Consider the following 27,586-nt stretch of genomic DNA (forward strand, 5'->3'; position numbering starts at 1 on the left):
AAAAGTAAGGGGGGAATAAAACAAAAACGCCCACTGTGATCTGAGCTCATTCTGGGTCCCGTTCCCTGCTCTGACCATCATGTGGGATGCGTGCAGGTGGATTTATCCTGCTCTCCTGTCTCCCAGGAGTTGTTCAGGCAGGCAAGGCGACCCAGCAGAGAAGCTGCTCTTGACATTTCTCTTTCGGCTGTTACTAAATGGGCCCTTGGGGGTGAAGCAGCAGAGGTGCATCTCATCGCAGTTAAGCATCTGGCCAACCATTTGCTGATCTGAGCAATTTCCCCTTGAGAAGTGTGTGAAAGATGATGTTGCCATCACCCAACGGTTAGATGCCCCCCTCCTGCCACATCCCGCTTACGTCCTCAAGGGCACCCTTCTGCGAGCAAATGTCACTCATGTAAGCCAGTGAAATAGGATTGGCCACTGCAGCAATTATTTTTGTGTCCCTCACCTCCTTTTCCCCCTCTCATATTACCTGGGCTCCTGTCAGCCAACCAACGTGTTATTCCCTTTACACTCTGGGCTCGCTGCAGGCAGCAGGACGTCGCTACCTTCAGCTTCAAGGTCAGTTTAACTACCTATATTGCTTTTCTCACCCCAAATGGTAGCACTTTGAATACGAGGGTTATTAAAAATGAATTCAAAGCACCACACGATGTGGTGTAATTTGGTTATAATTTATTGATTCGCATAACTACTTGGTGCAGGAAAAAATGTGTCAGCCCACTGTGCAGCTGCTTCAAATGCTGACCCTTAAGTAACAGTTTAAGTAAGGGAAAAATAAGTCCCTTTGCAGATGTGTAACAAGTCCAGAAAAAACACCTCTAATTCAGTAAGTTTTTTTTTTTATTTTGATTGTAGCTCTCTGCACTGCCGAGATGAGTGTTTTATACTGTAAAATAGCGCTGGATTGATTCAGAAGGGCAAGCACTCCCAGCACCTTGGTTGGGCTTCGGTAGGAGAATTTGGGCTTCTGAGTCTCACCAGGTCAGGTCTAATGGGTCAGACCTTCAGCTGATAGAAATCAAAAATCATGCTGTTACTAAGGGGTAGTTACTAAGGAGTAGTTGATCTATGAAGAGTCTTTTCCATGTCTTCTCTATTCATACAAATCTATTCATAGATTCACAGTTTGGATTTTTTTTTCCCCAGACTATTAGTTTTCTATAACCATTCACTGGTTATAAAAGAAAGACACTGAAATTGAGTTTATTTTTCATAGAGATATTCAGCGCTGTGATTAAGGCACAGTGAGACTGATGTCTGCACCGACATTGTTTCTGCACTCCAGAGATCTTATCTTAAACCCTGATTTGAGTCTTGCTCAGGGTGAGCTATGAGAAACTGAAAAACACCCCCAGTATTGCTTTATGAGATTTAATGTTTTAATTTATATCTTATCCTCTGAACCTGTAGAGTGATACAGCAAACCAAGAGCAATGTAAACTGTTTTCTGGGCATCTGAAAATGGTGTCTCATGCTTGTAGTCACTTGTGACATTTATTGCAGATGTTTCTAAGGCGCCAGCAACTTCCATAGACGGGCAGAGAAAACCTTCCACTGGCATCTGTAGGCTTTAGCTCACGCTAAGGATGCCTTAAAGAAATTACTTTTCAAATATAAAAGACCAGCCTCCTTTTTCCTCCACTACATAAAAGTTCAGCTCACTGCAGTGATACCGTTAGCTAAACGGCTTCACAGTTTAAGATGTGCGTATACATTATCTGTGATTATAAGGCTGTGTGAACTTTAGCTATGACTCTGCCATTCCTCTAAAATGTTGCTCAGGATCACATGGTGTGGCAATTAATACCACCCGTGACACGGTTCAAACATTTAATCTAGTTGTTCTATTTCTAGAAATGTCACTGTAACCCTTGTACCTTCCTCCCCTCCTTGGATAAAAGCACATGTGTTGCCTAGTGTGAAATATAGGATCTATCAAACACAGGATCTGTGTTCAAAACGGAGCTGACAACTTCCTCTTTAAAAGAAGGTCAAGAAAGTAAAGAATTAACAGTAAAAGCTTTATTCATTTAAATATTAAAAGTAGCAGTAAAGTTTGCAAGTTCCTGAAAGGATAAAGAGGTGTTTTGTGCATTTCTGATGATCCACTCGCCTCTAAAGTTCCCAGAAAGGGATGCAACAGCTTCACCTGTGGCGCAGATGACAGGATCTCCGTGTGCCATGGGGCAGGGCTGAGGCAGCCCGGGCACGGTGGTAGCTGTGAATCCAATGTCCTGGAGACCCTCTGCAGCCTCCGGTCAGAGCAGCAAGGGGAGTTTTGCTATGGCAGAGTTTTCTAAAGCTGTTGATTTAAAAAGAAGGACCTTTTTAGTGTTGGTGAGGCACCTCCTGTACAAAAGCCGTATTTCTTCTGGAGAGCACCTTCACCTTTAACAGAGGCTTTAATCTAGGTGTATGGTGAATAAGAGGGAAAACAGGTTTAAGGCCCTGAAACAGGCATTTTTCATCCTGGGGTTCAAACTGTGTTTACAAACAGCCACTCCACCTCAAATGATACTTGCAATCCTTTGAGCTGTTTCTCAGCCAACACCAGATTTCCAGTAGTGACTTCTGCTGAATCTTGCTGCTGGTTTTTGTCTCCACCTCCCGTACGTGGTAGGTGATACATAGATAAAAATACAGTTTTAAACCAAAAATACACTCCTGGCAGGACATTAATGTCCTGGAGGCTGGTTACAGGTAGCTGAGCATGTCTTGGGGGACAGCAGAGAGATAAAGGCCATGACCTCTAAGATAATGACCTTTCAGACAGGTTTTGCTGATTCACTGGCCGTAAGTCATCACGGTGTATGGGAATACTGCTTTGGAAAAGGCAATGCCAGTTTGACTCTATATTTGCTTACACTTTATGGTGCCATCAACGAGACAATGGGAATGATTTTCCTCTGCTATGAAGAAACCATGTTTTTGCAGACACTTAACACTACATGCTGTACAGCTTAGTTGCTGTTACTTCAAGTCAGTGTTGCATTTACTCCCCTCACAATTCACCACTGCAGACCTTGCTCCACAAGATGACTTGCAAGGAATTAATCAAAACTGTTCACTGTAGGCAGGAACCTGATGCATGGAAGATACACAGCAACTGTTTCTGAGCCAATTGCTGTGTGTTTCTGCTCTCCTGTACAACATTATTTTTGCTTTCTCCAAGCGATAACACAAACACCAGTGACCTTGGAAATAAAACTTCAAAGGACTTGTTGCCAGTGACAAATTCCACTCTCGGAGCCACAGAGCTGTGCTCCATGCCCTGCCCTTGGGACAAAGACATTCCTAATCCTAGAGGGATACAAAAGGCATCTTAACTAGTTATCATGAGGCAAAGACAGTATCCAAAGTATGAGCAGACTCATGGGAGTGACACATGGGAGTCACTCACCAGAATGACATAATAAGGGGAAAATGTCCAAGGCAAGATGTCCAAGCATTTTGTAAAGCTGTCAGATTCAAATACCAGGAGCCATCAAAGTGTTTTGCAGCACACTTGACTAACGAGAAAAAAACCTCCTTCCCTGCCGCTTTACCTGCAGAAAATCTACCTGATGCTGGATACCAGCTGAGATGTATATCTTACCCTCCACCTTCAGCAGTTAAAGGATGCCCAGTTGTGGGCAGTGCTGAAGACCACCCTATCTGCAAAGGGAAGGAAGACAGATGTGCTGTAAGTGCTGCGTGACAGTAGAGCAGATCAGCCCTGACCGTGGTAAGGAAAAGCAGGAGATAAATGACTTGAACAGGACCATTGCATGACAGCCAGCAACTTGGCACTCATGTTAGAGAGCTGGTGAGCCAAACCCGAGTGACGCCACGTGCAGCAGAAGCAGGTGCACCCTCCCGGTTACAGCACAGGCTGGCACCGCGGTGCTCATCAGGTCCATTTTTTGTACTTCTGCCATCTGCGAAGGGATTTGAAGAGCTCATGCCCTTCTCTCCCTGATATTCCCTGCCTGTTCTTCTTTCCATCAGCCTGCAACAAGGTCAGCGCTGTCCTAATCTGTGGACTGGAGCAGCACTCCAATCTACATTTCCCCACTGCACAATACCAGTTCTCATTAATTCACTTTGGACTGCTGTGTCTCCTGATGTGTCAGCTTCTGCTGATCTGCATACAGAATATATATGGTGCTCCAGCTTTTTCACAGCCTTACACTGAAACAGTTCAGCTTAGATCACATCTCTGAATATTTCTTACACAATGTGCTGAAATCCTCACACCATCAAATTACTAAGGAAGAAGCTGTTCATGTGCCTATCCATTACATTCTGGAAAAACAGCCTTATTACTATCTGAGTATTATCTGAGTGACACATGCTTGAGGTCTCATGCCATGAATCCTAAGAATCTCATTAAAATCTGTAAAATAAAATTATTAAGTTTTACACCTTAAAAAAAGTCTTGTGTCCAATATTACAGAAACTAGACCTCATTTGGACAACTGAAGGAGAGATGTTCACAGAACTAAAAATCAGTGCAGGTTTAGATGCAGCTAATTCTGTCTGACGTGTTACCAAAATAAAGTCCAAATTCACATGTAGCTTGTGGTGCATTGAAAGAACTTGAAACTGCTGCGGCGTTGGTGCAGTTATAAACCATTTAGCAGAGAAACAATTTTTAAGTAGAAAACCATACATGGTAATTGGGAACCATTTAAGAATATTTTATCAGTATATTTAGAATCCCACATCAGAGGAGAAAACTTCTCTGCTTATTAGGAAGCATTCCAGTTTAAAGGGAAAGTGATAGTAAAAAAATTGATGGGACTGATAGAGACTTAAGTTAACCAGGTTCCTGCTACCACAGGCGACCCCATCACATAATCTTACTCGGAAGTGTATCCATGTCCATATCAGAAATAGTTCCCTAACTGCTCCGATCAGGAGGCTCCCGAGGCCATGCTGAGGACTGCTGTCATCACTCCCTACCCGCGGTTCAGGGAACTGCGTGACTCCCGAAAAGGGCCAGCGCTTGGCCAGCAATGACCACAGTGTGGACTTCTGGTGAACCGCTGCGGTCCCAAGAGGCTGATACGATTTCCGAATGCAAAAGCTATTTAGCAGATGCAGAGATGCTCTGCTGCTTCCATTTTCGTGACCTTGTACGACCATTACTGGAATGACAGGACCATTCCGGTACCAGGAGGATGCTGGGGATGAAACAAAATGGGAAGAGTTGAGAGAAGAGATAAAATGAATGATTAATAAATTTGAAAATATGATAAAAAACTGATGGAGAGACATAAAAAGTGCTAGTTATTAAGTAAATACATGTGGAACAAATAACGAGTAGAAATTTCTACAACAAACTGATAAAAGTAATAACAAAGGCCAGTGATTCAAACTGAAGACAAACAAATGCAGGCCAAAAATATGGTAAGAGTTTTATTTATTTTTTTAACTCAGATTGATTAACCCTTGGAACTCCTTTATCTTCTCCGGACCATACTCTCTCTAGATAGTTTCAAATGGAAGAGGGATGCTTTCCTAACGTAGGTGTTTTCCTTCCAGCACACCTGGTCAGCACAGGCAAGTGCTCAATTCCCTTTCAAGGGTTAAAGCTGATAATCACAAAAGTTCTTCTGGTCTTGAAAAATTAATCTTTCCCATTCCCAGCTGCACTATCGTAGCACTACAGGCATCTGTGAGAAAATGGATTTTCTGTCATCGTGAGCACAAGGGAAAACCCTTAGGAAATGCCTATAAAAAAAAGAGTGAACTTTCAGTTTTTAGTCTGTGCAGTGGTTAAATTTCCCTGATGAAAGTGAAATCCTTACAGTGGACACCTGATGATAGTCTGCAGTGAAACCTGAATCACAGCATGGTATTTTTGGTAAAGTGTTCTTAGAAAAACCTTATGCTTTTAATAACACCTTTGGCTGTAATAATTACATTTCTCCGAATCCACAGAGGTGGTAATGGTGCAAACTTATTGTTAGGGCAGGTTGACATTCTCTGTGGGCAAAAAAACAGCTGAATCAGTTAATGATTTGATATGAGATTTGACAAATAGCTTTGATGATAACTTTTTTTAGGTTGAGACCATTCCATTCAGACTCTTTCAAAATGTATCTTTTTGAAACGTTTGTTTTGAAACGACGCATTACTTAGAAATCATGCTATTTTTAGAGGGGGAAAAAAAAGAAAACAAGACCAAAACGGTCTTGTTTCCTGTCAAATAAAGTGTCTTGTTCATTATGCACCTTCGTTATGTAAAAACTTTGTTTGCTGCACTTGTACACCTGGTTTTTGTGCGAGTCTATCTGTGCCATTTTGACTGTATGAGGACTACCTGTGCAAAGCATAACATGGACTCAGTTTGTGCTGCAGTGTTTTAAGTATTTATATTCAGAGCTATAGCCCACCCTTGTGGCAAGAGCTGTTATTTAAATTAGAAGTTACACCATTTCGATAAAAACTATTACAGTCCTCTTTCCACGGCAGTCCAGGCGATGTTTTTCTTCCCATAAGGAATTCTAACTTTCATGCTCCCCTAGACTCTTTGCATTTGACAGTCACAAATGATGGTCCCTGCGATGGCAATGCCATGCTGCAGTCAGAAGGTCCTGCCAAAGGAGCAGAAGATCAGGCCAGCTCTCGTCTCCCAGTTCCTGCAGGCAGCATCTGCGTGATGCTATGATTGATGCTTGTCAGGCCACCTTCTCAGCAGAGTCACCTTTTCTGCAGGAGTGACTGGGTTTAGAGAGCTGAGGCACTTACTGGTAAATACAGAAACTGAACTTCTGCTTACAGAACTGCAAAGTTCAGGGAAGGAAATGTTAGGCTGAGGTGTGCTGGGCTTAAACTGTACCAAGGGATGTGTAGTTAGACATTAGGGGTTTTTTTACAAAATAAGCCTATCTGACACTGATTTTTTATTTTTTTTTTTTAGGTAGTCATCCTACGCAGGCTGTGGCATCTCCAGTGTTGGAGGCTTTTAAGAGCTGTTAGAGAAGCATCTGTCAGGTAAAGTAGAGCCTGCCTCAGGGTAAGGAAAACCTTTTCTGTGATCCAACAAGGCAAGAATGTCTTGGGGGACAAGGCATGCAGCTACAATGGAAGATAACATTGCCAACAAGAAAAATACTTGCATTATGGGACTTTATTGACACTCAAAACCAAAAACAATTTTATGAGCATAAGATTGGCCTTTGATCAGCTGTCCAAAAGCCTGTCATTCTGTCCCAAAGGTACAGGCTGGTTTAATGTATCAGACCCAGAAAGGGTGAGAAACCCGCTGACGCTGCCTGAACAAGGCAGGAGCGGACAATGAAACTGTCCATGCTGAGGGGGTCTGCTTTAGGGATCAAAGCTCAGCATTGCACATCCAGTCAAAGACAGGCATAAATAAGAGTGAGGAGGGGGTACTCATACTCATTCAGCAGAAGGAGTAAGGTACAATGTCCCTGTATTTCCCAGATCAGCCATGGCACAAAGCCTTCACCGTTTGAGTTACCAAGGAAGTCTCTTTGCCTTTTCAAACTGGTTCCTTTTCCTCCAGGTTCATTTATTTCTTTTTCCAGGTGGTTTGTTTCTCTTCTGTTCACAGGCCGTGATTTCTGTTCCAACCCAGCACCTCAGGCACACAATGTAGTTCAGCCTGAATGTCAAGGATGCCAAGCAGCTACCCAGGGTATTGTTTGCACACCCCATTCTGCAGAAGGTTTGCTCTGCTCAGCTGCTCTCAGGAGCGGGCACGCTCTTACCCAATAGCTATTGCAAGGGCAAAGTGAAGGACACAAGAAGCACTGAATCAGCAGTCAAACAACCTTTAGCTTTTAACAACGTCCGCGAGCGTGGTTTGTCTCCCAAAGAAATCAGAGAGCAGCTTCTAGCATCCTTCACGCTCGCAGAGCTCCCACGTGCTTCTCAGCTCCTCCAGAAGAAATTAATGCCAAGTGCCTAGTGAAGAGCACCCTGTGCTTACCTTCCAGTCCCAGACCACAGCATGGTGCTGATCCGGAGAGTAACTTTCTGGCTGGGACGTTGCTTCTATCCGTTGTGCATCCTTGATCGTTGGAAAAGGCTCGAAGGTAGAAAAATATGCAGCCAGTCAACCAACAGCTGCCGTTACAAAGGATGGGACTTTCCCGTCACACTGCGTTAGTACAAGGAATGGAGGTTATGTGAAAACAGCACACAATACAGTGCAACCTTGCCAGCAGATATGTGACGTGGCTAAATATAATGACCTGCCTGAGGCTTTAGCTTTACCCGTTAGTTACACTCCAGTCAATAGATGCACTGCTTTTTGCTATTTCTGAAGCGTTATAATTATACTGTTGTGCCTCACGCTTCTTTCTAAATACATACTGCACACGATTCTCTAATTTAATCAGATGTATGGGCCAGATTTGTCCCTTAAAGTGACACAGGTTTCAGAAGCTCCCAAAAAATCCAGGCTGGTGGAGATGCTGATGAGTGCCTGGAGTTGTTGAAATCATCATGTCATCATCTGCAAGGGGATTTTGATATGGCTTCTAGTTTTCAGGACAGGATTTTGACTGCCAGCCAACTCCTTGCAGTAAAGATGGATCTGTGAAACAGAACTATAAATACATAGAGGTGCTGTGAAAATACATGTATTGTTTCTCAGACACTTAGGTATAACAATAATAGTTCTGTGCAGATTAGTCATAAGCAAACATTTCCGCAGTGTAGGATGGGGATGCTATACTGTGAAAAGGCACAAGAACCATCTGCTAAATACACAGAAAAGAAAGCAGCACAAAAACCTCCATCACAAACCTCATATTTGATTTTGATTTACAGTCAAGCACTCTCCCACTGCATTTTGGGAGGGAGAAACCCTGTTGCAGTCATGAGAGCCTGTCCTGCAACTCTCACCTAAATGAATTCATAGATGGAGGGGAGACAATCGCAGAGGGAAGATAAGGCTACGGCTGATGATCTGTCTCCTGTCCCAGCCCGGTGTCAGCACTTATTTCATTATACTCTAGCGCTGTGCAACTAATTCTTGAGGCCTCGGAATAGCTGAGGAAATCGCTATGTATTCCTAATGGGGGGAAAAAAAAAAGTCCTCCCTGTGTGGTCTCCCAGATCTACATAAAAATTATTCCAAATTAGAACACTTTGTTCGCTGAAGATCAAACCAAATGCTTTGAGGTATTTAGTTTAACCTCTGAAAAAATGGTGAAGAGATTGCATAAACAATTATGTTCTTTAAAACTTTGTAAAAACAACTGAAGCAGCATATCCTGGGGGAAAGGTCATGTTTTCTTGTAACTCTTCCATGCCCATTTCCCAACGATGATTTACCAGGGTCCAGTTTTAAGAATAAACTTCTGTCAATGACACAAATTGGAATTTGTGTCCTTTATTGAAACAGGAGCTATATCGTCCTGAGGAACTGACAGGCACCAGCACTACTAGTCAAATTCTGATTCTTAGAAGAAAAAAATGTACATTGTCTTCTTCAGACTTTCACAGGACATTTAATTTTCTCTGCTAGACTGAGCGATCTCCTGTACTCCACACATAATCCCACCAGAATTAAATAGAAAAAATACACATATAGAAATAATACAGGTAAATACTAACCATTTTTCTGAACACACTATATAAGTGCAAATCAGTAATAAAAATAAATTTCTTCTCTTACAGAGCTACCATCTAAAGTCAGGGTTTACTTGTCATTTGCACTGCGTTGACTTACAGGTTGACATTGGGCTGTCTTCTCTTCCAGATACTGTATCCTCCGAGAGGAATGGCTAGCACCTTCTGTCGTCTCCTGGCTGGCCGTGCAACCACTGCACTCTTTGCAGCCGCAGGCACAGGGGTGCTAACCACTGGGTACCTCCTCAACCAGCAAAATGTGAAGGCTGCTGTTCAGGAAAAACGGAAACTCTTCCCTCCAAGGTAAGGACTTGGGGTTAGGCAGTCAGCTGAGCACAGCACCCTGTTAGCTGGGCTAGGAGCAACGTTTAACTCTTTGGAGGGAGAAGATCCCTGTCAAAGCTGCAGAGTCCTCATGTGGTCACACTATCGCTGTGTCTGTCCATAGGCTGTGTGACCCGAAAAACAGCACCCTTTATTAATAACCCCAGTTTTAGCCAGCACCAACAATATCCTTCAAGACCAGAAAGCAGGGATGTGAGATAGTATCAACACTCAAAAAAACCCCATTGCCGAACAATGACAAGCCTCAGAAATGTTTCAAATTTTACGCAGAGCACTATATTAGTCCTTATTTTATCTCAGCAGCTATTGAACGCTTTGCAGCTCAACCTATTGGACTGGCTGATTGTATTGGCTCTACCATTAGGAAATGTGAAAATATTTTCATTATGTAAGTAGTAAAGAAATTTCCCAAATAACTGCTGTACTTGAAATACTCCTAATTCTGTTACAAACTGGCTGGCTGATGATTAGAAACTAATTACAGACCTTCTTTTTGGTTGGACTTGATATTCTTACAGGTCTTTTCCAACCTTAGTGATTCTGTGATTCTCTGTAGGTTGACTTCACTGGCCATACTTGTAAAAAACAATATGTATCAGGCTCTGACAGACCTTTTTTTTTTTAAGTACTGAATAGTATCCTAGTTAAAATATATTCTTATAGGAATAACGGAGTTGTGCATAAAGCAAATCATTACCACTACAAGGTAGATGTGGTCTGACTCAGTTCCAAAAATGCCTTGCTAAAGCATAACATCTTTATTTTCCCTGGCTTAGTACACCGTGCAGCTTTCTGTAAATAATAATGCCATTAAAGCAAACCCAGATATTGTCGAAGAATGAGCTTCCCAGCTGACATAGATCAGACAGTCCCACTGAAGTCCACTAAGCTGTGAGAGCACCTGGGCTCTGAATTACAAAGAACTTCTTCAGCTAAACTTAATTCCCTTCCTACTTGAACAAAACAATGTTAGAGCTCTTGTATTTCTGAATAAGAGTGTCTCAGCAGAGATGTAATGCAGCTTACTGCACTTTGAGAGCTCATTGGGATTCATTTTCCTGATGGCCTCAGTAGCAGAAAGCTGCAATTGCCTGTTAGTGTCATGGCCCACCGGGTACTTTCAGTGACCTGAATCCTCCTCCCTTCCTAAAATTCAATGCAACATATAAACCAAGAACTAATTACACTTTTAAACCATGCTGTATACTCTTTATCTCATGATCTCTTTAATAGCTATGTAAACTAGCAAGGATTACTCTTCAAAGGTGCCACATAAATTGCTTGGGATTCTTCTTCTCTTCAGCGCAGATTATCCTGATCTCCGCAAACACAACAACTGCATGGCTGAGTGCCTCACACCGGCCATTTACTCTAGACTAAGGGACAAGATGACTCCCAACGGCTACACCCTGGACCAATGCATCCAAACCGGGGTTGACAATCCTGGCCATCCTTTCATTAAAACTGTGGGCATGGTTGCAGGTGATGAAGAATCCTATGAGGTAAGACATTTCCACAGTACTGTCACATTTGGTTCAGTTTTCATGGTACCGTTCACAAGAGCTCATTAGAGGAAGACAGATTCCCAGTAGGGTATGCGCTCCTCAGATAAATTGTATCCCAGAGAGTACGTAAGGGGCAGGACATGTACATAAAGATGGTGTTTTTCCTGCTCTTCCACATTAGGAAATGCATGAACATGAGGCGTTACTACAGGTGCCCTCTCTGCTGCAACTGAGGTTAATAAAATGTACCTGCTTGGGAGCAGCTGCTACCTGCCTCCAGCTGCTGCCCTCCTTCCTACAACTAAACTTAGCTTATGGCAAAACCATGCAACCCTGAGACACGCAAAATAAAGGTAATGTGGAAATTACGTGGTGGAACAGCAGAGGCAGAAGTGAAACAAAAATGTCTTCTGGGAAGTGCCGGATATCATTAAGCTACAGCTTTTGGATCATGATGAAAACCGAAGACAGACAGCATTAGGGTGGACAAGTTTATCTAACTCTGGAATAAGGAGAAGAGGAAAAAGAGATGAAAATCCTTATTTTTATTGACTGCTATGGTCTGCTTCCTTCAGTCTACCATACAATGGTACCTATTATTATACAGTCTCCTAACAGTATCCCAAACACTGGGCTGCTGAGGGTGGACTGGCATGTCTGGGTCTGGAGCACAAGCCTTATGAGGAGCGGCTGAGGGAGCTGGGGTTGTTCAGTCTGGAGAAGAGGAGGCTGAGGGGAGACCTCATTGCTCTCTACAACTACCTGAAAGGGGGTTGCAGAGAGGTGGGTGTTGGTCTCTTCTCCCAAGTGACAAGTGATAGGACAGAGGAAATGGCCACAAGTTGCGCCAGGGGAGGTTTAGGCTGGATATTAGGAAAAATTTCTTTACTGAGAGGGTGTTCAAACATTGGAATAGGCTGCTCAGGGAGGTGGTGGAGTCACCATCTCTGGAGATGTTCAAAAAACATGTAGACATGGCACTTCAGGACAGTTTAGTGGGCATGGTGGTGTTGGCTTGATCACACAGAATCATTAAGGTTGGAAAAGACCTGTAAGGTCATCAAGTCCAACCATGTGATGCTGCAGACTCTTTCTAGATTCTCTTACCTCTGTAGGTGTTTGCTGAGATTTTTGACCCTGTCATTAAAGCGAGACATAATGGCTATGATCCACGGACAATGAAGCATCACACGGACCTGGATGCATCCAAGGTAGGATTGAAATAAAATAATGAGAAAATACAGGTTCAGGGCTGCTTCTTACAGTGATGATAATGTACGTAATAGTACTTTTCTTTTTCTTGACCCAACTCCAAAGACAGTCATTTTAGGGTTAAGGAAAGTGGGATGCCACTCATGACCCTAGCAGGAAGAGGGCTGCATCCCTACCTTGTTCCTAGCAGAAGGATCAGTCTCAACTGTACTAAGTATTTGGGCCACAGTGTCACTTGGCACTGTGAGTCTCTTCATGAGCTTACAGACAACCATGTGTCTAAGGGTTGGAATGAAAGCAGGAGTTGACTCCACTATGCTCACATACACGTGATCAAACCTTACCTGCTGCTTAATATTCCCTTCATAATTCAACTACGCTATTGTCTAGCATCTTCTTGAGCTTTCCTCTTTCAAAGGATCTTCCGTACCCAGCCCCCTGCCTCTGCCCATATCCACATCTCCGAAAGCCACGCAGGTTCCTTCATATTTTGGGACCACGAAGGACTAGCTGGTTACTCTGCCACATTCATTCAGCCAAAGAAACTTCTTGTTCCTAAAAAAACCTCCCGGTGTCTGAAACTCTGAGGGGCTCCTGGTATCCTGAGTATTTGTGATCTCATGGACAGGTCGTCATGCCTGGGCAGAAAGATCTCCATCTTTATGTACGACGGGATTTGGGTGTTTTTAATGGTGGGGTACAACACGGGGCACTGTGTGTGAACTAATGGAACATTCCTCCTTCAGATCACCCATGGTCAATTTGACGAGCGCTACGTCCTCTCATCACGGGTGCGGACTGGCCGCAGCATCCGGGGCCTCAGCCTTCCTCCTGCCTGTACCAGGGCAGAGCGGAGAGAGGTGGAGAACGTCGTGGTCACCGCGCTTGCTGGGCTGAAAGGAGACCTCTCTGGAAAGTACTACAGCTTGACCAATATGTCCGAGAGGGATCAGCAGCAGCTTATTGATGTAAGTATAGCTCCAGTGCTGACACCACCTTCATTTACTCTCGTTCATCTCAATCTTCATCTTTCTTTGGGGTACATGCTTTCCTGTGTAGCTAAGGAGGACAATGACAGCATTAACCCAGTAGTTAATGGCATGTCAATATACTGAATATAATGGCAAATCATCCAGGGTCTATATTTTGGCGAAGTACATACTGTGCAGGTCCAAAACGTGGACTTATAGTCCAGACAGCAAGATCTGTGTCAAATCAAACATACATGGCTGCTGCCACCTTTTTGGACAAATAACAAAGTAAATTCAGGACTTTTTCTTGGTCATTTCCTTGAGCAAAGATTGATGTTTTCTATATTAATAACCATTCTGACTAAAAATATGACACTGACATAAGCATTACATATTACCTGTATTCTGGACTGCTGGGATGGGGGGCTTTGGCTGTAATTTCTTTATGTCAAAACTACACTAATTCTCATTTTCCCAAAATGTCTGTAGCCAACTGCACCCATATGACCTTTTCCCAGTCCTGTAACTGTGTTTACGGACTTGAAGGATCAGGCCCGTAACAAGAGTTTTCATTGTCACACAGATGGAAACACAAGGATTTTCATCATGGATTTTTGTCACAGCATGTGACATATCACACAAACCTTGAATGTGCATTTTAAATATCCAAAGGAATGGCTGTACCCTGTTAGCTATATTCATGGCATATTAATCCATAACATCAACCAAAAGGGAGCTGATGAAGTAAGATAACTATTTATAACCCTGGAACTAGGTGTCACAGTCTGGATTAACCAGGAGTTAAGAATTTATGTAAGGTCAGTAACTTTTTTAATTGAATGTCCTTGGTAATATGTTTATTGACAAGATGTCGATGACCTCTTGTAGGTTTTATTTCATTGCCTTTTTCAGCAGGAGAAAGCTCCTCAGAAAGCAGAGGTCTAAGTAAGAGTGTGGAGAATATAATTACTTCATGCTTAAAGGCTAAGTCCTTTGGGAAGTGGAATAGGCTTCACCGATTCAGCATTTTACCTTGTTTTGTTTGGTTTTATGGTAATGCAAAGTTATAGAAATCAGGGCATTGAATGTTGTAACCTCAGATTCTATCTTTAACTCATCCATTGCTTACCTCCTCCAGTACTTTAGGACCTTGAATCTCGGTGGTATCAGGCTTTCCGCCAGCCTTTAATAAGCACCATTTGATCTCTGTAAGATCAAATCAGTGCTGGCTGAATGGCATTCAGCACAGAAGGCAATTGGTACTTTGCAGATTTGGGCCATATGCACGTAAGGGAAACAAATAGTGCTCAGCTGTTTTCTTGCAAAAAGGGGAAATTTTTTTTCAAGCAAAAGTGTTGAGTGGAGCAAGCTGAGGAAGGAAATGTGTCCCTGTGATAAGCAAAGAGAACTCTATACCTTTCCTTTTTGCATGTTTGGGGTTCTGGCTGCATCATGTCCGTCACAAGGTATTCAAAAATGAAAACCTAAAATTCTCCAATTAGGGGAAAAAGAAGTAAAGCATATCAACTTGTCTACCATGTCATATTTATTCTCGATAGCTTGCCTCATTATTCGTAATTAAGCCCTACATTTAAAACAAACAAACAAACAAAAACCAAACACACACACCCCCAACCCCCACACAACATTTTATATGGCAGTGTTTGACGAATTAAGAAATAATAATTTTTCAGCACACACATGAATTAAGAAATAATAATTTCTCAGTACACACATGAAAAACAAATACTTATTTGCCTTGGGAAAAAAACAGCTCCATTTAAAAAAAAAAATGATCTGGAATGTGGCAAGTTGGTGGCACAGCAAGTGCTACATTTATTAAACCAGAAATAGCATCTCTGTTAAGGAACAGAACAAGTCTGTGATTCCAAAAGGTCAAGCTTAGCACTCGTTTAATTCCTACCTTGACTTCATGCTCAGAATAAATTGCTAAATCTCAAATCTCTGTGCTGGAGAAATATCTTTTCAGAACCAGCTTTTTTTTTCCCCCCCCTCCCCAGTCTTTAAGGACTCATTGCCTTCTCCTACCCTGAAATTTGTCTGTGTGCAGAGAACATCTCTGGTGCTAGTAGTCAGGTCCGTCCAGAGTACCCTTTGGTGTATGTTTGCGATATTAGGTCCCTACCTCCCATTCCTCCCTACATTTGAAAAATATTTTTTGCAAAATGTGGTCATATTACCAATGTCAGCGAGAGCCTGCAAGACTCAAGAAAATCACCTGGGTAAAGTGTTTTTAGTTTTCAGAAGAAGGAACTAGATTCACAAGCTGTGCTATGAGATTTACTTGTACATTGATTGCCTTGTATTAGACAGTGTTATACTGCTTCCTTGAAGAAACTTGAATTTTGTTTTGTTTTCTCTCTTTCTCTCTCCCTTTGGCCCCATTTTGGTGTCCAGGACCATTTTCTCTTTGATAAGCCAGTGTCCCCTTTGCTAACATGTGCTGGGATGGCACGTGACTGGCCAGATGCCAGAGGAATTTGGTATGTTGTCTGACATGCAGAAGCTTGTGTCGTGTTTTAAAGATTGTGTTACAAATCTCCTTGCTTGTCCTAAGCTTGCAGCCACTCTGTCCCCGTACTCACAGCATGTTCAGTTTGCTGTTATAAAAAATGTTTTCTTGCTTAATTTAAAAAAACCACCCAAACAAAATCCAGTAATGAACAACAGAAAGGGTAAGACCTTTATATTCAAGAATCCACCACTAATATCATCCTCACAACACAGTATGATAGGCATGGCTCCTTCTTTGGGTTTTTGTCTCCATTTTTTCTATTTCTAGATTAAAATTTCTTTTGGGAAAGAGCCCATGAGTCACCATGCAGTCGGCAGGGCTGAGGTTACAAAAGCAGCTCTAACACCAGACTGTAGCCATGTTGACAGCTAGGAACCACCAGCCATACAGCTGCAGGACACCACACTGGAAATTCCTGTCCCCCTCCTCACTGTCAAGAGACAAGAGTGTTATTTTAATTCTCAGAGCTGAAAGTAACCCTTTCTTTCTAAATGAACTGGACAAAAAGGAGATACAGAAGTTGAACTTCCTATTTTGTTCTAGGTCTGTTTCTACTTTCACAACATACTTGACAAATTTTGTGCCCAAATACGGTATTTTCTGGGTAGAGAAAGGGAGAATAGGTCTGAGATCAGTGCACACACCCGCTAAGAGAGGATGGGGGCAGCTGTGCAGTGCATAGCATCTGCATCCATCCTGGTATATTTCTAGGTGTTAACAGATGACTTAATTCTGAAAAATTAGGCTAAAAAAGATTCTGAGGACTCATCTTAGCCTATCTCCTTGCCCTAGGCAGGTTCAGGACTTTCAGAGGGGATGGGACTTTATGTGGAAAAAACCCCCAACTGCTCGCCAAGCAGTCTATGACAATACTGGCTCATGTTCAGAGGCATAGCCAGTATTACTGCAATGAGATAAACATTTCTGTTGCGGAGCAGGCGCTGTGAAACCTGATCACCCATGAAACCTGATGACCTGCTGGACATCTGTGAGGATTTTTTTATTTCAACAAGCTTCAGATTAGTTCCCTGGTCCCCATCTAAATCTGAGGAAGAGGAATAGGATAAATCTGAGGCATCCCATTCATTGTCTCTACAAACAAACAGGAGAAGTACCAACAATAAAAATACCATCCAGGGATCTCCTAAATAAAACAGACCTGGGTTTTGGCTTGTTTTACATGTGAAATGTCAGGCAGACTGGAAAAAAATTAGTATGATTGGAAAATATTTCAGCAAGCCACATTTGGAAAACCTGCCTTTCTCTTGCAAGAAATTGTTGTCAAAAAAAGTACACATTCTGTAAATTGTTTTGCTTATAAAGATTGCGATCCTGTCCTTCTTATGGGCTGCAGGACCATTCCCACTGACCTCACTGGCAGTGATGGCACAGTTCAAATGCACTCAGTGTGCCCTCCCTCTGCATTCCTTAAGGCAATGGGGAGACCTAGTTAATTAGAGGGGGAGCTGAGTCAGGCCAACCTCAGTGTATTTGGAAAACCCTCCCCTGATCATTGGTACATGACTGAAGACGAGGTAAGTGGACCTCGGGTGACCATAATCTCAGGGCACAGGGTGTTGACATCTGGCAAACTCAAACTGCAAAAAAGGGAGTCGCCGTTAAAGACCAGCTGAAAGTCAGGCTCTTGGTGAACTTTAACTTTCAAATTTCATGTATATCAAACCTGGTAATATTCCACTGCTTCCACGAATGAGTCTGATCCCATCAATCTCCTTTTATGTGCTGTAGAAAGGCTGTAGTAGAAGACAGACAAAGTGGAGAAAAAGACAGGAAAAATGACCTCAGGTCTGACCCAGCACTTAATAAACCTAGCCGTGACTGATCTGTTTGAAGGAATGGTGGGTATCTTCAGGCATTTTCATCTTGACTGTCAAGCCAGCGTCGCTAATGCGCTGTCCAGAAGCAATGTGCAGCTACTGTCCTCGGACACGTAATTTGACTGATGTGGCAATCCAGTGCTACCAAGTGATACAGAGGGCACTGGGATTTGATTTAGGGGAGAGTACAATTAAGTAAGGACATATTGCTTGGCCCCCAGCAGTGTGTAAACGGTACGGTTTTTTTTCCTAGCTGCAGTTTTCTAAGAACAAAAAAACCTGTCCCTGGTGACGGAGGATGCAGAGCTTGGCTTCTCACTTTGCTGCACCTCCCAGCTGTGCTCGTGCAAGAGGACCACACGTTTTTCCTCGCTCAGCACTGCAGCAGCATGATGTGATCAGAAAAGCTGCTCTGCTCACTGTGCCCGAGAAACCTGCTTAATGCCACTGGCATGGGGGATCCGACTGTGAAAGCAGCTCAAATCCCTAACTGCAGAACAATATTGTTTTTGTGTGCTTAACCTTTCCACAGCCCTGAAAGACTGTGATAAAGCTCATGGCACTGAGAATTACTTTTCAGGGCTTGTCTTTTTAAAGATACTCCTTTTTTTTTCTCTCAACCAGGCATAACAATGACAAGACATTTCTCATCTGGATTAATGAAGAGGACCACACCAGGGTGATCTCCATGGAGAAGGGTGGCAACATGAAACGGGTGTTTGAAAGATTTTGCCGTGGTTTAAAAGAGGTAGTATCTCAATGAGTTTATCATTCCTGTTTGTTTATTGTTGGGCTGTTGTCAGCACTGCTTACCGTGGCTCATACTGAACTGTCATCTCCGGGAGCAGCAAAATGAAGCAACACCAGTCCACACAGCAACCCACACTAATGCAGCTGAAGAAGGAAACATAGGCAAATTGCTAGCTGAGTTGTAGGGAAAAATAAATAAAATGCCTTTGTAGTTTTTATATTAAAATCTTCAGCATGACCTGGCTGAATATCCCCTTTTTGCCACTTTGTGCCTCCAGGGAATTCATACATCAAGCATTTTATTTGGATTGCTTCATTTGCTTGAATGAAGAATTTATTTGGCCCAGCCCCCTGGTTCTCATCCCTGATGCTGGGAGCAGAGTGGATGCTGCGGAGGTTGTGCACAGGACCGAGGACTTAAGACCCCTGGGCTCACTGCCAATTTTGGGGAGATACAGGGTTTTGTGATTAAAGTGCTGAACTCTGATATCCAGGGCTCCTAGTCTAGCTCTTCATAAAGACAACAAAAGCCTTCATGAGATGGCATGTGGATTAAAACAGTTTTGTCTAGACAATCCAGGTATAGCTACAAGTTGGCTCCGGTCCTGTGCAGCCCTGTGTACTGCTCTGGCACAGAAAAAGTTGCTTTAACACAGAAAGAGGATTTTACTGTGTCCTACAGGCAATATAGCAAGGTGCAGTGGGGCAGGTGATGTAGCCAAACACTGTTCTCCACTACTCTTGTCCACAGCATTCCTGGTTTGATTGCCATAATAAATGAATCCCTAGAATTTAAACTATGTCAGACTGAAACTGGCTTGAAATTGTCTCCAAGACTGTAAGAATATTCAGGTTGCATAAAACAACTAGTTCTTCCCATTGGGATCCTTGGCAAGCTCACTTCATCTGAACTGTGGAGGAAAGACATTTGTCTCCATGACACCGCTTTTCCTTCCTGGGTACGGACATGCATATTGGGCCAGCCTTGGACCACTTGCTTCATTCTCCTTACCTTGGCAAAACAACTTCTCTGGCTTTCTAGAGACATCCCTGTCTCAGAAACCCCCCAGCAAGTGTAGAACTGATAGAGCTGTGCATCCCTTCCATATCACTTCACAGCTCCCAGCCAAAAAACGCAAGGCCAAGTAGGGACAGCGGGGAACTACCTCGTCTTGATCGTGGAAGCAGAGGAAGTTCAGAGCATTCACAGGGAAGTTTGAGTATGTAGCGTGTTTGGGAACACAGACACACAAAAACACCTAATGTATGCTTCTTTGGCATTGGGGCGGTTAACTGGGACCTGTTAGGTTTCCAAGGTATACCCATGCGACTGAACAGCGTACAGGGCGGTGGCCCAGCTGACACGGCTTGCAGATGCTCTTCCCAGCTTTGCCCCTGCTACTGTGCTTAGCTCACGTTCAACAGAGGTGGACCTATGGACCTGGCCATGGGAAGTGGTCAGACGGCTTTGGGAACTGCGACCAGAGCAGGTGTCTGAGGCAGAAAATCAGGTCTAGTTTCCAACCATCAATTCTGGTGTCCTCACACAATATAGAAATGATGTTAGGAGAGTCCTTCTGTAAAACAGAAGTATTCACCTATATTTGCAGAGGTCTTGTGAGCATGACCTGGTTTATGTATCTGGTTCTCCTCTGGAGTAGAAGAGAACTGAACTGAAATTGTATCTGGATTGTAGAAGTAAGTCCAGGACATGTAGATGAGTGAATGGAGTACCAGCCTATTCAAAGGTCAGTAGACCCTTGTGATTTTTCTGTGGATAATTGTTTCACTCTCCTTTCTAACATGATCAGAGATCTACTACTGAAAAGCATTATATACAAGCTATATTGTCTCCTTGTAATGGAAGTGTGGCTGTTAACACTAGGCATTTAGAAGTCAAGTGTCCTCCCCAAGAGTCATGGCATCACCTTGAAAATTACACAAAACTCAGCTTCACCTCCTTTTGTTTACTTTGTAGTGTTTTGAGTCCTTTGGGCTTGTGTCTTGCAACCTTGCTCCAAAAATACCAAGGTTAGAAACGCATGCAAAAGCCATAATTCTTATGTGAAGATATGGCTTCATGGGCTAAGGCTATACGAAACCACCATGACAGGGAGCTTTGTGATAAAGTGACGAGGAGTCTGCAAGCTAGTGGTTATGAGAAAACAATGAAGAAATCCTTGGAACATGCACTGGGAATCTTGGTGTCTGATGAATCCAAACATTTGCATCAGATCCAAACCAGACTGTATTCAGACGTAAATTTATGCAACATCACTGGTGTTAGCAAAGTTCATCATCAACACAGATACATGGTGAAAGAATCTCAGCTATAAGAAGACATCTTAAAATAAGACATTTGTATGCAGCCCTTTTCTTTTTACTTTCTTTTTTTTTGTCATAATAGGTGGAAAGATTAATTAAAGAACGGGGCTGGGAGTTCATGTGGAACGAGCGTCTTGGATATGTTCTGACCTGTCCTTCCAACCTGGGAACTGGTTTACGTGCTGGAGTCCATGTTAAGCTGCCCAAGCTTAGCAAGGTACGTAAGTCAGTTAAAAGGCCAGTGACATAAGTCAGCTTTTCTGATTTATAAAGGAACAAATGAAAAATGACAGCTTAGAGTGACTGCATGTTAGCATGATGTGTAACAAGGTCCCAGGGATAATGCATGACTAATTGAGCACACTTTTATTCTGCAAATTATCATATTTGTTACAGAAATTAATCTACTCAGCAGACAGACATCAATCCAGGCTCTACTCCAAGGACTGAGAGAACTATCCACGTCTGCCTGTATTTCTGGAGATGCTATTAAGTCATGGATAACAGCATTGCAAGAATTCAGCACAATAGGCAGGGTAAAAGGCAATAAGCTCAAATGTGTTTCTTCTGCAGGATCCCAGGTTTCCAAAAATCCTGGAGAACCTGAGGCTGCAAAAGCGTGGCACTGGTGGAGTGGACACGGCAGCTGTAGCAGATGTGTATGATATCTCCAACCTGGACCGCATGGGTCGCTCAGAGGTAGCCTGTTCTTTTATTTTTTCCTTGCTTTTTAGCTCAGATCTGTGCTGATGTGAGTCAACTTCCCTCTGGTTGGGTTCGCTCCACTGACCTCAGCAGAGCCATGGCAGTTTTTACTCCTAATGAATCTGGTCCAATGGAAATGCTTAGACAATGAAAAATTACTGATGTCCATGAAGTGCTTGCCAAATATTCCTACTGTGGCAATGAAAAAAAAAACCCCTGAGCAAGTTCCACAAACATGACTTGTTTGCACCATGCGCCAAGGCTCTCCATTGAGAGCACACAGGTGCTGGAAAGGTTTGGCTTTGTAACAGACATCCCTCAGGATGATGTTTCTCAGCATCACAGCACAAACTCTTAGACCTGCCTGCCTGCTGGAGTGCACAGCTACGAGATCAGTGTCCGGCTGTCCCTCCAGCACTGGGCATGACACATGCGTGTAAGAAGTTGTACAGTGGGCACTGAGCTAGCTAGTATGCATTGGGCAGGTACCTGCTGTACCTGCTGCAAAATGTTGGGGAAAGCAGCAGGGATCGAGTCCTAACCCACCCAGGGAATCAGGCACTGAAATCAAGACTGTTCAAGGTGGTGTTTTTCTTTCAGTATCCAGACTCATGCGCTTTCTCCACAAGTAAACAGCAGGACAAGGCCAATCCTTTCACTCCAAAATAATTGAGGAGGAGGAGTTAGTGCCATCTTCACATGTCCTGTGTGGCACTGAACAGAGGATGCAGCAAAGCAAGGTTTAAATCAAGACAAACATTTAATTGTCAGCTCTGAGTCCTCCCTGTTGGGCTGTAGGCTACGATGAGATGGGTTTGTCTCAGCCATTTGTTTTGAAGCTATTTCAGTCTGAATGCGTACTTGTTGTGCCAGAGAGCGGAAATGACCCTACAGCCTGGTGGTGCTACTGCTCCCCTGGGAGACTCGGGTCCCAAACCTCACTCCAGTTTCATATTTAAGTATTTCATAAAGCAGAAAATCTACTGGAGGATGGGGTAGAAGCAGCGGTGTCAAAGAGTTGTAGCCTCCTCCCACTAGCTCTGCCTCAGCCAAACCCTTATTCCAGGTCACAGGCTGCAAGTCCTGTGGCACCGCTATAGCTCCCCTTTCCTCACCGACACCAGGTCTGTGTTCACCCTCGGCCACGTCAAGAACAACGGAGATAAAAATTTACCTTGCAAGACCCTGTGACTCCAGTGATTTGAGCACTCTGCTAGTAGATAGGAAACAGAGGTTCAAACCCTCTGTCAAACACGTCTTTCACCCCCCAGCTGCGTGCTGTAACCTCTCAGCTCTCGGTCCTAGTGCAACTAATGTCTCCCAAGGACCCTTCTTCTCCACTAGCAACGCAATACACGATTTGGGCTCAGATGCCAACCTGCTTGTACATGTCAGGATCTGAAGGGCTGCCTGCTTGCTCAGCAGCAAAACTTTATTTACCTTGTGGGCTTTGCTGCAAGTTAAAACTCCACTGCAAAGAAAGGCATGCTGTCAAGGTGTGTTTATCCAGAACAGCACAGCACCGAGAGGCTTTGGCAGCTTAGATACGGTTGCAGTTTGGTCCCGCTGTTGCAGTGCAACACCCGAGTTCAGCCTGATTCTTGGTAGGTTTTCATAACAGGAATAGAACACTGGGATCATGCACCTGGGTTACGACTAGATTCAAACTGGTCCACAGCCAGCCAGCTGGCTTCCCTTCTTCACTCACCTTGGGTTTTCTGCGACTGGGACAGAGCCAAGTCAGGGCTTCTGTGCTTTCCTATTCGGACATGCCCTTGAATGCCTTCACAGCCAAGGGGCGTTTGAACAGGGGTTTGGAAATGTTAAATTTTGGAGTTTGATGTAGGCAGCTATGTTCCTTTGGATCTAAACTGAAATAAATAAGAGTGAAAAGCTATTAAGCTGTATTATTTGCAAAACCAGTATGTGACAGAGACATTTATTAATACCTGAAACATCATCATGTGTGCTTTATACTAAAATAACACTAATACAAAAGGACTACATAGCATGACTAATTGAGTTCTACTGACAGATGGCCTAAGCCTACAAACTTTTGCATATATGAAGACTTCCACTGAAGTCAGTGATTCCTCGTACAGCAAGGATTCAAAAGATTAAGCCAATAGATAAGATAAAATCCCTACTCTGAAGATTTTGAAATCTAAGTAAGACAAAACAAACTCAAGGGGATAGAAATGTTTTATTATAAGACATATTTTTTCAGTACATAATAAAATAAATTCCATTATGTGGTAAATGTGTTTGGAGAACTGAATTATGTTCCCAAAAGTGCAAGATAAAATTGTTTGTATTTTTGCTTTGTTTCAGTTACTGGTCAATGCAAACTTAATATGAAATTCTTTTTCTCCTGGAGGCTGCAAAGTTCAGACATCTGATTTCCCAACACATCTGGTCTGTAAAAGACAATAAAATAAACTGCTAAGCCACTGAAATGCTTTATAGTAAAAACAAATCCCTTGAAAATCAGTGGCTGTCACAATAAAGAGACAATGGGATTGTCTTCGCGTTTGGTTTTAACAAACCAGTCATTAAAGGTTGCTAATGAACCATTTTGTGAAGATTAAGAAAAATCAGTGCTATAGCTTGCTGGCTAACAATATCACAGGGCCTGTGGTCCTCGCATGTCACTGCCTGTGGAGAAAGTCTGCTGGGGACAAGGCACCTTGTATTCTCCAGCAATTATGAAAAAAGTTGCAAAGACACCACTACCCCCTGCCATACAGAACTGCAAATTTTGGTTCTCCTCTGAGCCTGGAGCTTATTCCAGCCCCACCAGTGTAGATCAAGAGCTGAAAACAAGGGAGTGATGGATCATGTAGAGTCAGCATGAGTTTAGGATGAGCGCCTCTGCTTCAGGGATGTGGGTCCTGAGCTTGACAAAACTGCTTCAGCACGCTTGGCAGAATGAGTAGGACATCTTTCCCCACAGCAGACGAATCATTGCAGCAGGGTTCACAGTCATCTGCAGGGGAACGTATGGTCCTGAGCCATGCCTGTGAAGAAGTACAAGACTCTGGTTTGACAAGCTTTCTCAGGCAGTCTAAATGGCTGTGGCCGAACAGGTAGTCCTGCCATCATCCCAGTCCCAGCCATGTGAAGGACTCCTACCCCATGCCTCCGGCAGCATTCAAGGCTGGTGTGACTCAGGGCAACAAGCCTCTGTCTTCCTCTCCCTGCACCACTGTTCCAGTTAGTTTGTCTGACTCTGTGCTCACATAAATGCTTCTGCAAGCGCAGGTGCAGTACGGGCTTGGGAGCTGGGGAGATACAGCAATGGCATTAGCTGCTTCAGTGTGAACTGCCCGGTGATGCTGAGCACTCACAGCACTCCTGTTTTGGCTTCTTCCTCCTTATACATGAGTGTGGGGAACACAAGGGACAGGCACCCCTGGCTGCACCAGGCGTTACCTTTCAGCAAACATCTGGGGAGGATCCTGCACCCTCATGGTGGTCACACTTGAAATAGGTCTCTCAACTCCTGCCTAAACACTCTCTATCAGGACTTTTGTTTGATGGCTTTGTTCCTGTAGGAATATGAGAAGGAGCAGAATTTGGTGGCAATAACTTTAGGGACCTACTTGAAAATTTCTGGTGCTGGCAGCCCAAACTCACGGCAAACAGGAGAAGGGAATTACTATGGGTTTCCACTGGATCAGCATGACCCATGACCATGACCCTCCTTACTTAGAGCTTTACCTGCTGTCGTTGCAGTACAAGCCAATTTTCCCTTCCTCTGTTAACAACATTAGCTAAAGATTCTATTACTACTATTTTCTTCTTCTTGTTGTAGGTGGAGCTAGTCCAGATTGTCATTGATGGGGTCAATTACCTAGTTGACTGTGAGAAGAAACTGGAAAGAGGTCAAGACATCAAAGTGCCAGCACCGTTGCCTCAGTTCGGCAGGAAGTGATTTTGCTGCTGATGGCTAGCAGCTGATGGAAAATAAGGCTGCCATTCTGACAGAAAGGCACCTCTGTATATCTCTGTATAAATATCTTGTGTAATAAAACACTACCTGACACCTGACACTGGCAGAAGCTAGTCTTCATGCAGTTTTACTGGGACGCACCCAATACAACTACCGTGGTATGCTCTTTTGTGGGGCCTGCTTCCCTTTCTTTCTTGGTTGGTGATAAGAAAAGGACTAACTGAGTAATGCAAAAAGCACAAATCCTTAATTCTAGCCTGCATTTCCACTTATGACCATACTTACAAAGTCTCCTACAAGCATCCGATTTTCATTCACGGGCGCACTTCTCTCCAGTGACCATCCAGGCAGTCGAAATCTGCCAGCCTGAGAGGCAGGTGCTGTGAAGGGCTCATTGCTTTCTCAGCAACCATTTGACACCATGGTGCGTTCAACAGTTAACTGGAGTAGGCAGCTGCACGTACGTTCAGTCTCTGAAGTCCAACACTTGACCTGTCACCAGCAACTCAATGGTGTCTCTGCATGGGAGCTGTCTCTGTCCGGGACCGGTCTGCACACAATTCTTTACCATGTCATCCCAAACTCTCAGACTTTTTCACTCCTGGAGAACTCACCAGGTCACTTCTCAACTGATTCCCTCAGCCATAATTTCCGGCTTGTGGCCTTGGGCTGCAGCAAGCTGACCCAAAAATCAGCAGGCAAATCAGTTTGCTGATATTCTGTATCCAACATAAACACGCCAACCTTGGCCTGTCCCAATCCTCTCCTGCAGCTTTCAGGTTCCAGGCAACGGGGACCAGGCTCAGCTAACCACCACTCACCAAAGTGCCTTAGGATGCACTGCCACTCTGAGTAAGATCTCCGTGCTCACCACTATTCCATGTGGTGAGCAGCTTGGTGGAACGAAAAAATAGATGCTACCAGTCCCATTGATTGCTTCTTTTTTGCATATTGAAAGATATTCAGCATTTCACAGTAACCACATTCAAAACACCTGTTCTCAGGAAAAAAAAGTCAAACCATGCTCTGATGAATGTGCTGTCTGTGTTGCTGTTGAGCGGGGAGTAGTATCAGCAAAAGATATTTCAGATTTTAGTAGACAGCAGAATGACACTGCTGAGGTGTCCATTGCTACTGTAGGTATGGGTATGTCTAGGACATGCAGTCCAGTAGTGTCCAAACTGGAGCTTTGGAGCCCACTGCAGCACCTTCAGCAATGCTAGTTTAGTTTATAAAACTCATGCAGTTTAAGCTCTGAGAAAACATTGAGAAAACATGTGTTAGTCCTAGTTTAATTCTCATGCGGTAGGAACTCCCCTAACAAAGCATCCTGCATCAGAAACCTGCCAGCTGACATCTACTGTACAATGCCAGCCTGGTGCAAAGCCCCTTGAGAACGTTTTTCGGTGAGTGGTATCTGAAGAGCTGTGACTGGATAGCTAGGCCATAGCCAGTTATGGACTTTAAAAATCACAATTGGAAGCTAATTGAGAGCTAGATGGTGAATTAGCAGCTCTTAGAAATCAGCAGCAGGGTGTGCTCTTGCTTCTTGCTCAGAAGAAGAGCTGATGCATATAAAGTAGGTTGGAGCTTCCATGTGATTGCTGTTTTTTCCTCATCTATGCTCGGTACATTCCCTAACATTTTGCTACGGCTTTCTAAATGGTGGTTAATAATAGTAATTCTGGGGGAGGGAAAGAGACTTCTGCTGATTTCACATAGAAGGCAAACAAGTAAAACTGGAAAGACTTCACTGTTAGATCTGCAAAACGCTCAGATCAACACAAAATTCGACTGTGGGCCAAATGTGCTCAGATTATGGCCTCTACTTGTTTTTCTCCTGCTGACTT

The 27,586-nt window shown here is 43.5% G+C and overlaps 1 protein-coding gene across 1 annotated transcript; it reads left to right on the forward strand.

Moving 5' to 3' along the window:
* Nucleotides 1–468: 468 nt before the first annotated feature.
* CKMT2 (creatine kinase, mitochondrial 2) lies at nt 469–25,834 on the forward strand. Its single transcript, XM_009813615.2, has 11 exons — nt 469–564; nt 6,914–6,987; nt 9,728–9,900; nt 11,246–11,444; nt 12,563–12,658; nt 13,406–13,627; nt 16,049–16,134; nt 18,629–18,752; nt 21,162–21,296; nt 21,653–21,778; nt 25,599–25,834. The coding sequence occupies exons 3-11, from the start codon at nt 9,749–9,751 to the stop codon at nt 25,716–25,718; spliced, it is 1,260 nt and encodes a 419-aa protein (XP_009811917.1). The 5' UTR covers nt 469–564; nt 6,914–6,987; nt 9,728–9,748; the 3' UTR covers nt 25,719–25,834.
* Nucleotides 25,835–27,586: the final 1,752 nt, after the last annotated feature.

The sequence above is a fragment of the Gavia stellata genome, chromosome Z, assembly GCF_030936135.1.
Source record: "Gavia stellata isolate bGavSte3 chromosome Z, bGavSte3.hap2, whole genome shotgun sequence".
Taxonomy (NCBI): domain Eukaryota; kingdom Metazoa; phylum Chordata; class Aves; order Gaviiformes; family Gaviidae; genus Gavia; species Gavia stellata.

Bases quoted from the DNA above. Each gene is read 5' to 3' on its own strand.
- CKMT2 (XM_009813615.2), top strand. From the start codon at position 9,749: ATGGCTAGCACCTTCTGTCGTCTCCTGGCTGGCCGTGCAACCACTGCA. The intron at 21,297-21,652 runs GTACGTAAGTCA...TTTCTTCTGCAG, and splicing joins AGCTGCCCAAGCTTAGCAAG to GATCCCAGGTTTCCAAAAAT. The intron at 21,779-25,598 runs GTAGCCTGTTCT...TTCTTGTTGTAG, and splicing joins ACCGCATGGGTCGCTCAGAG to GTGGAGCTAGTCCAGATTGT.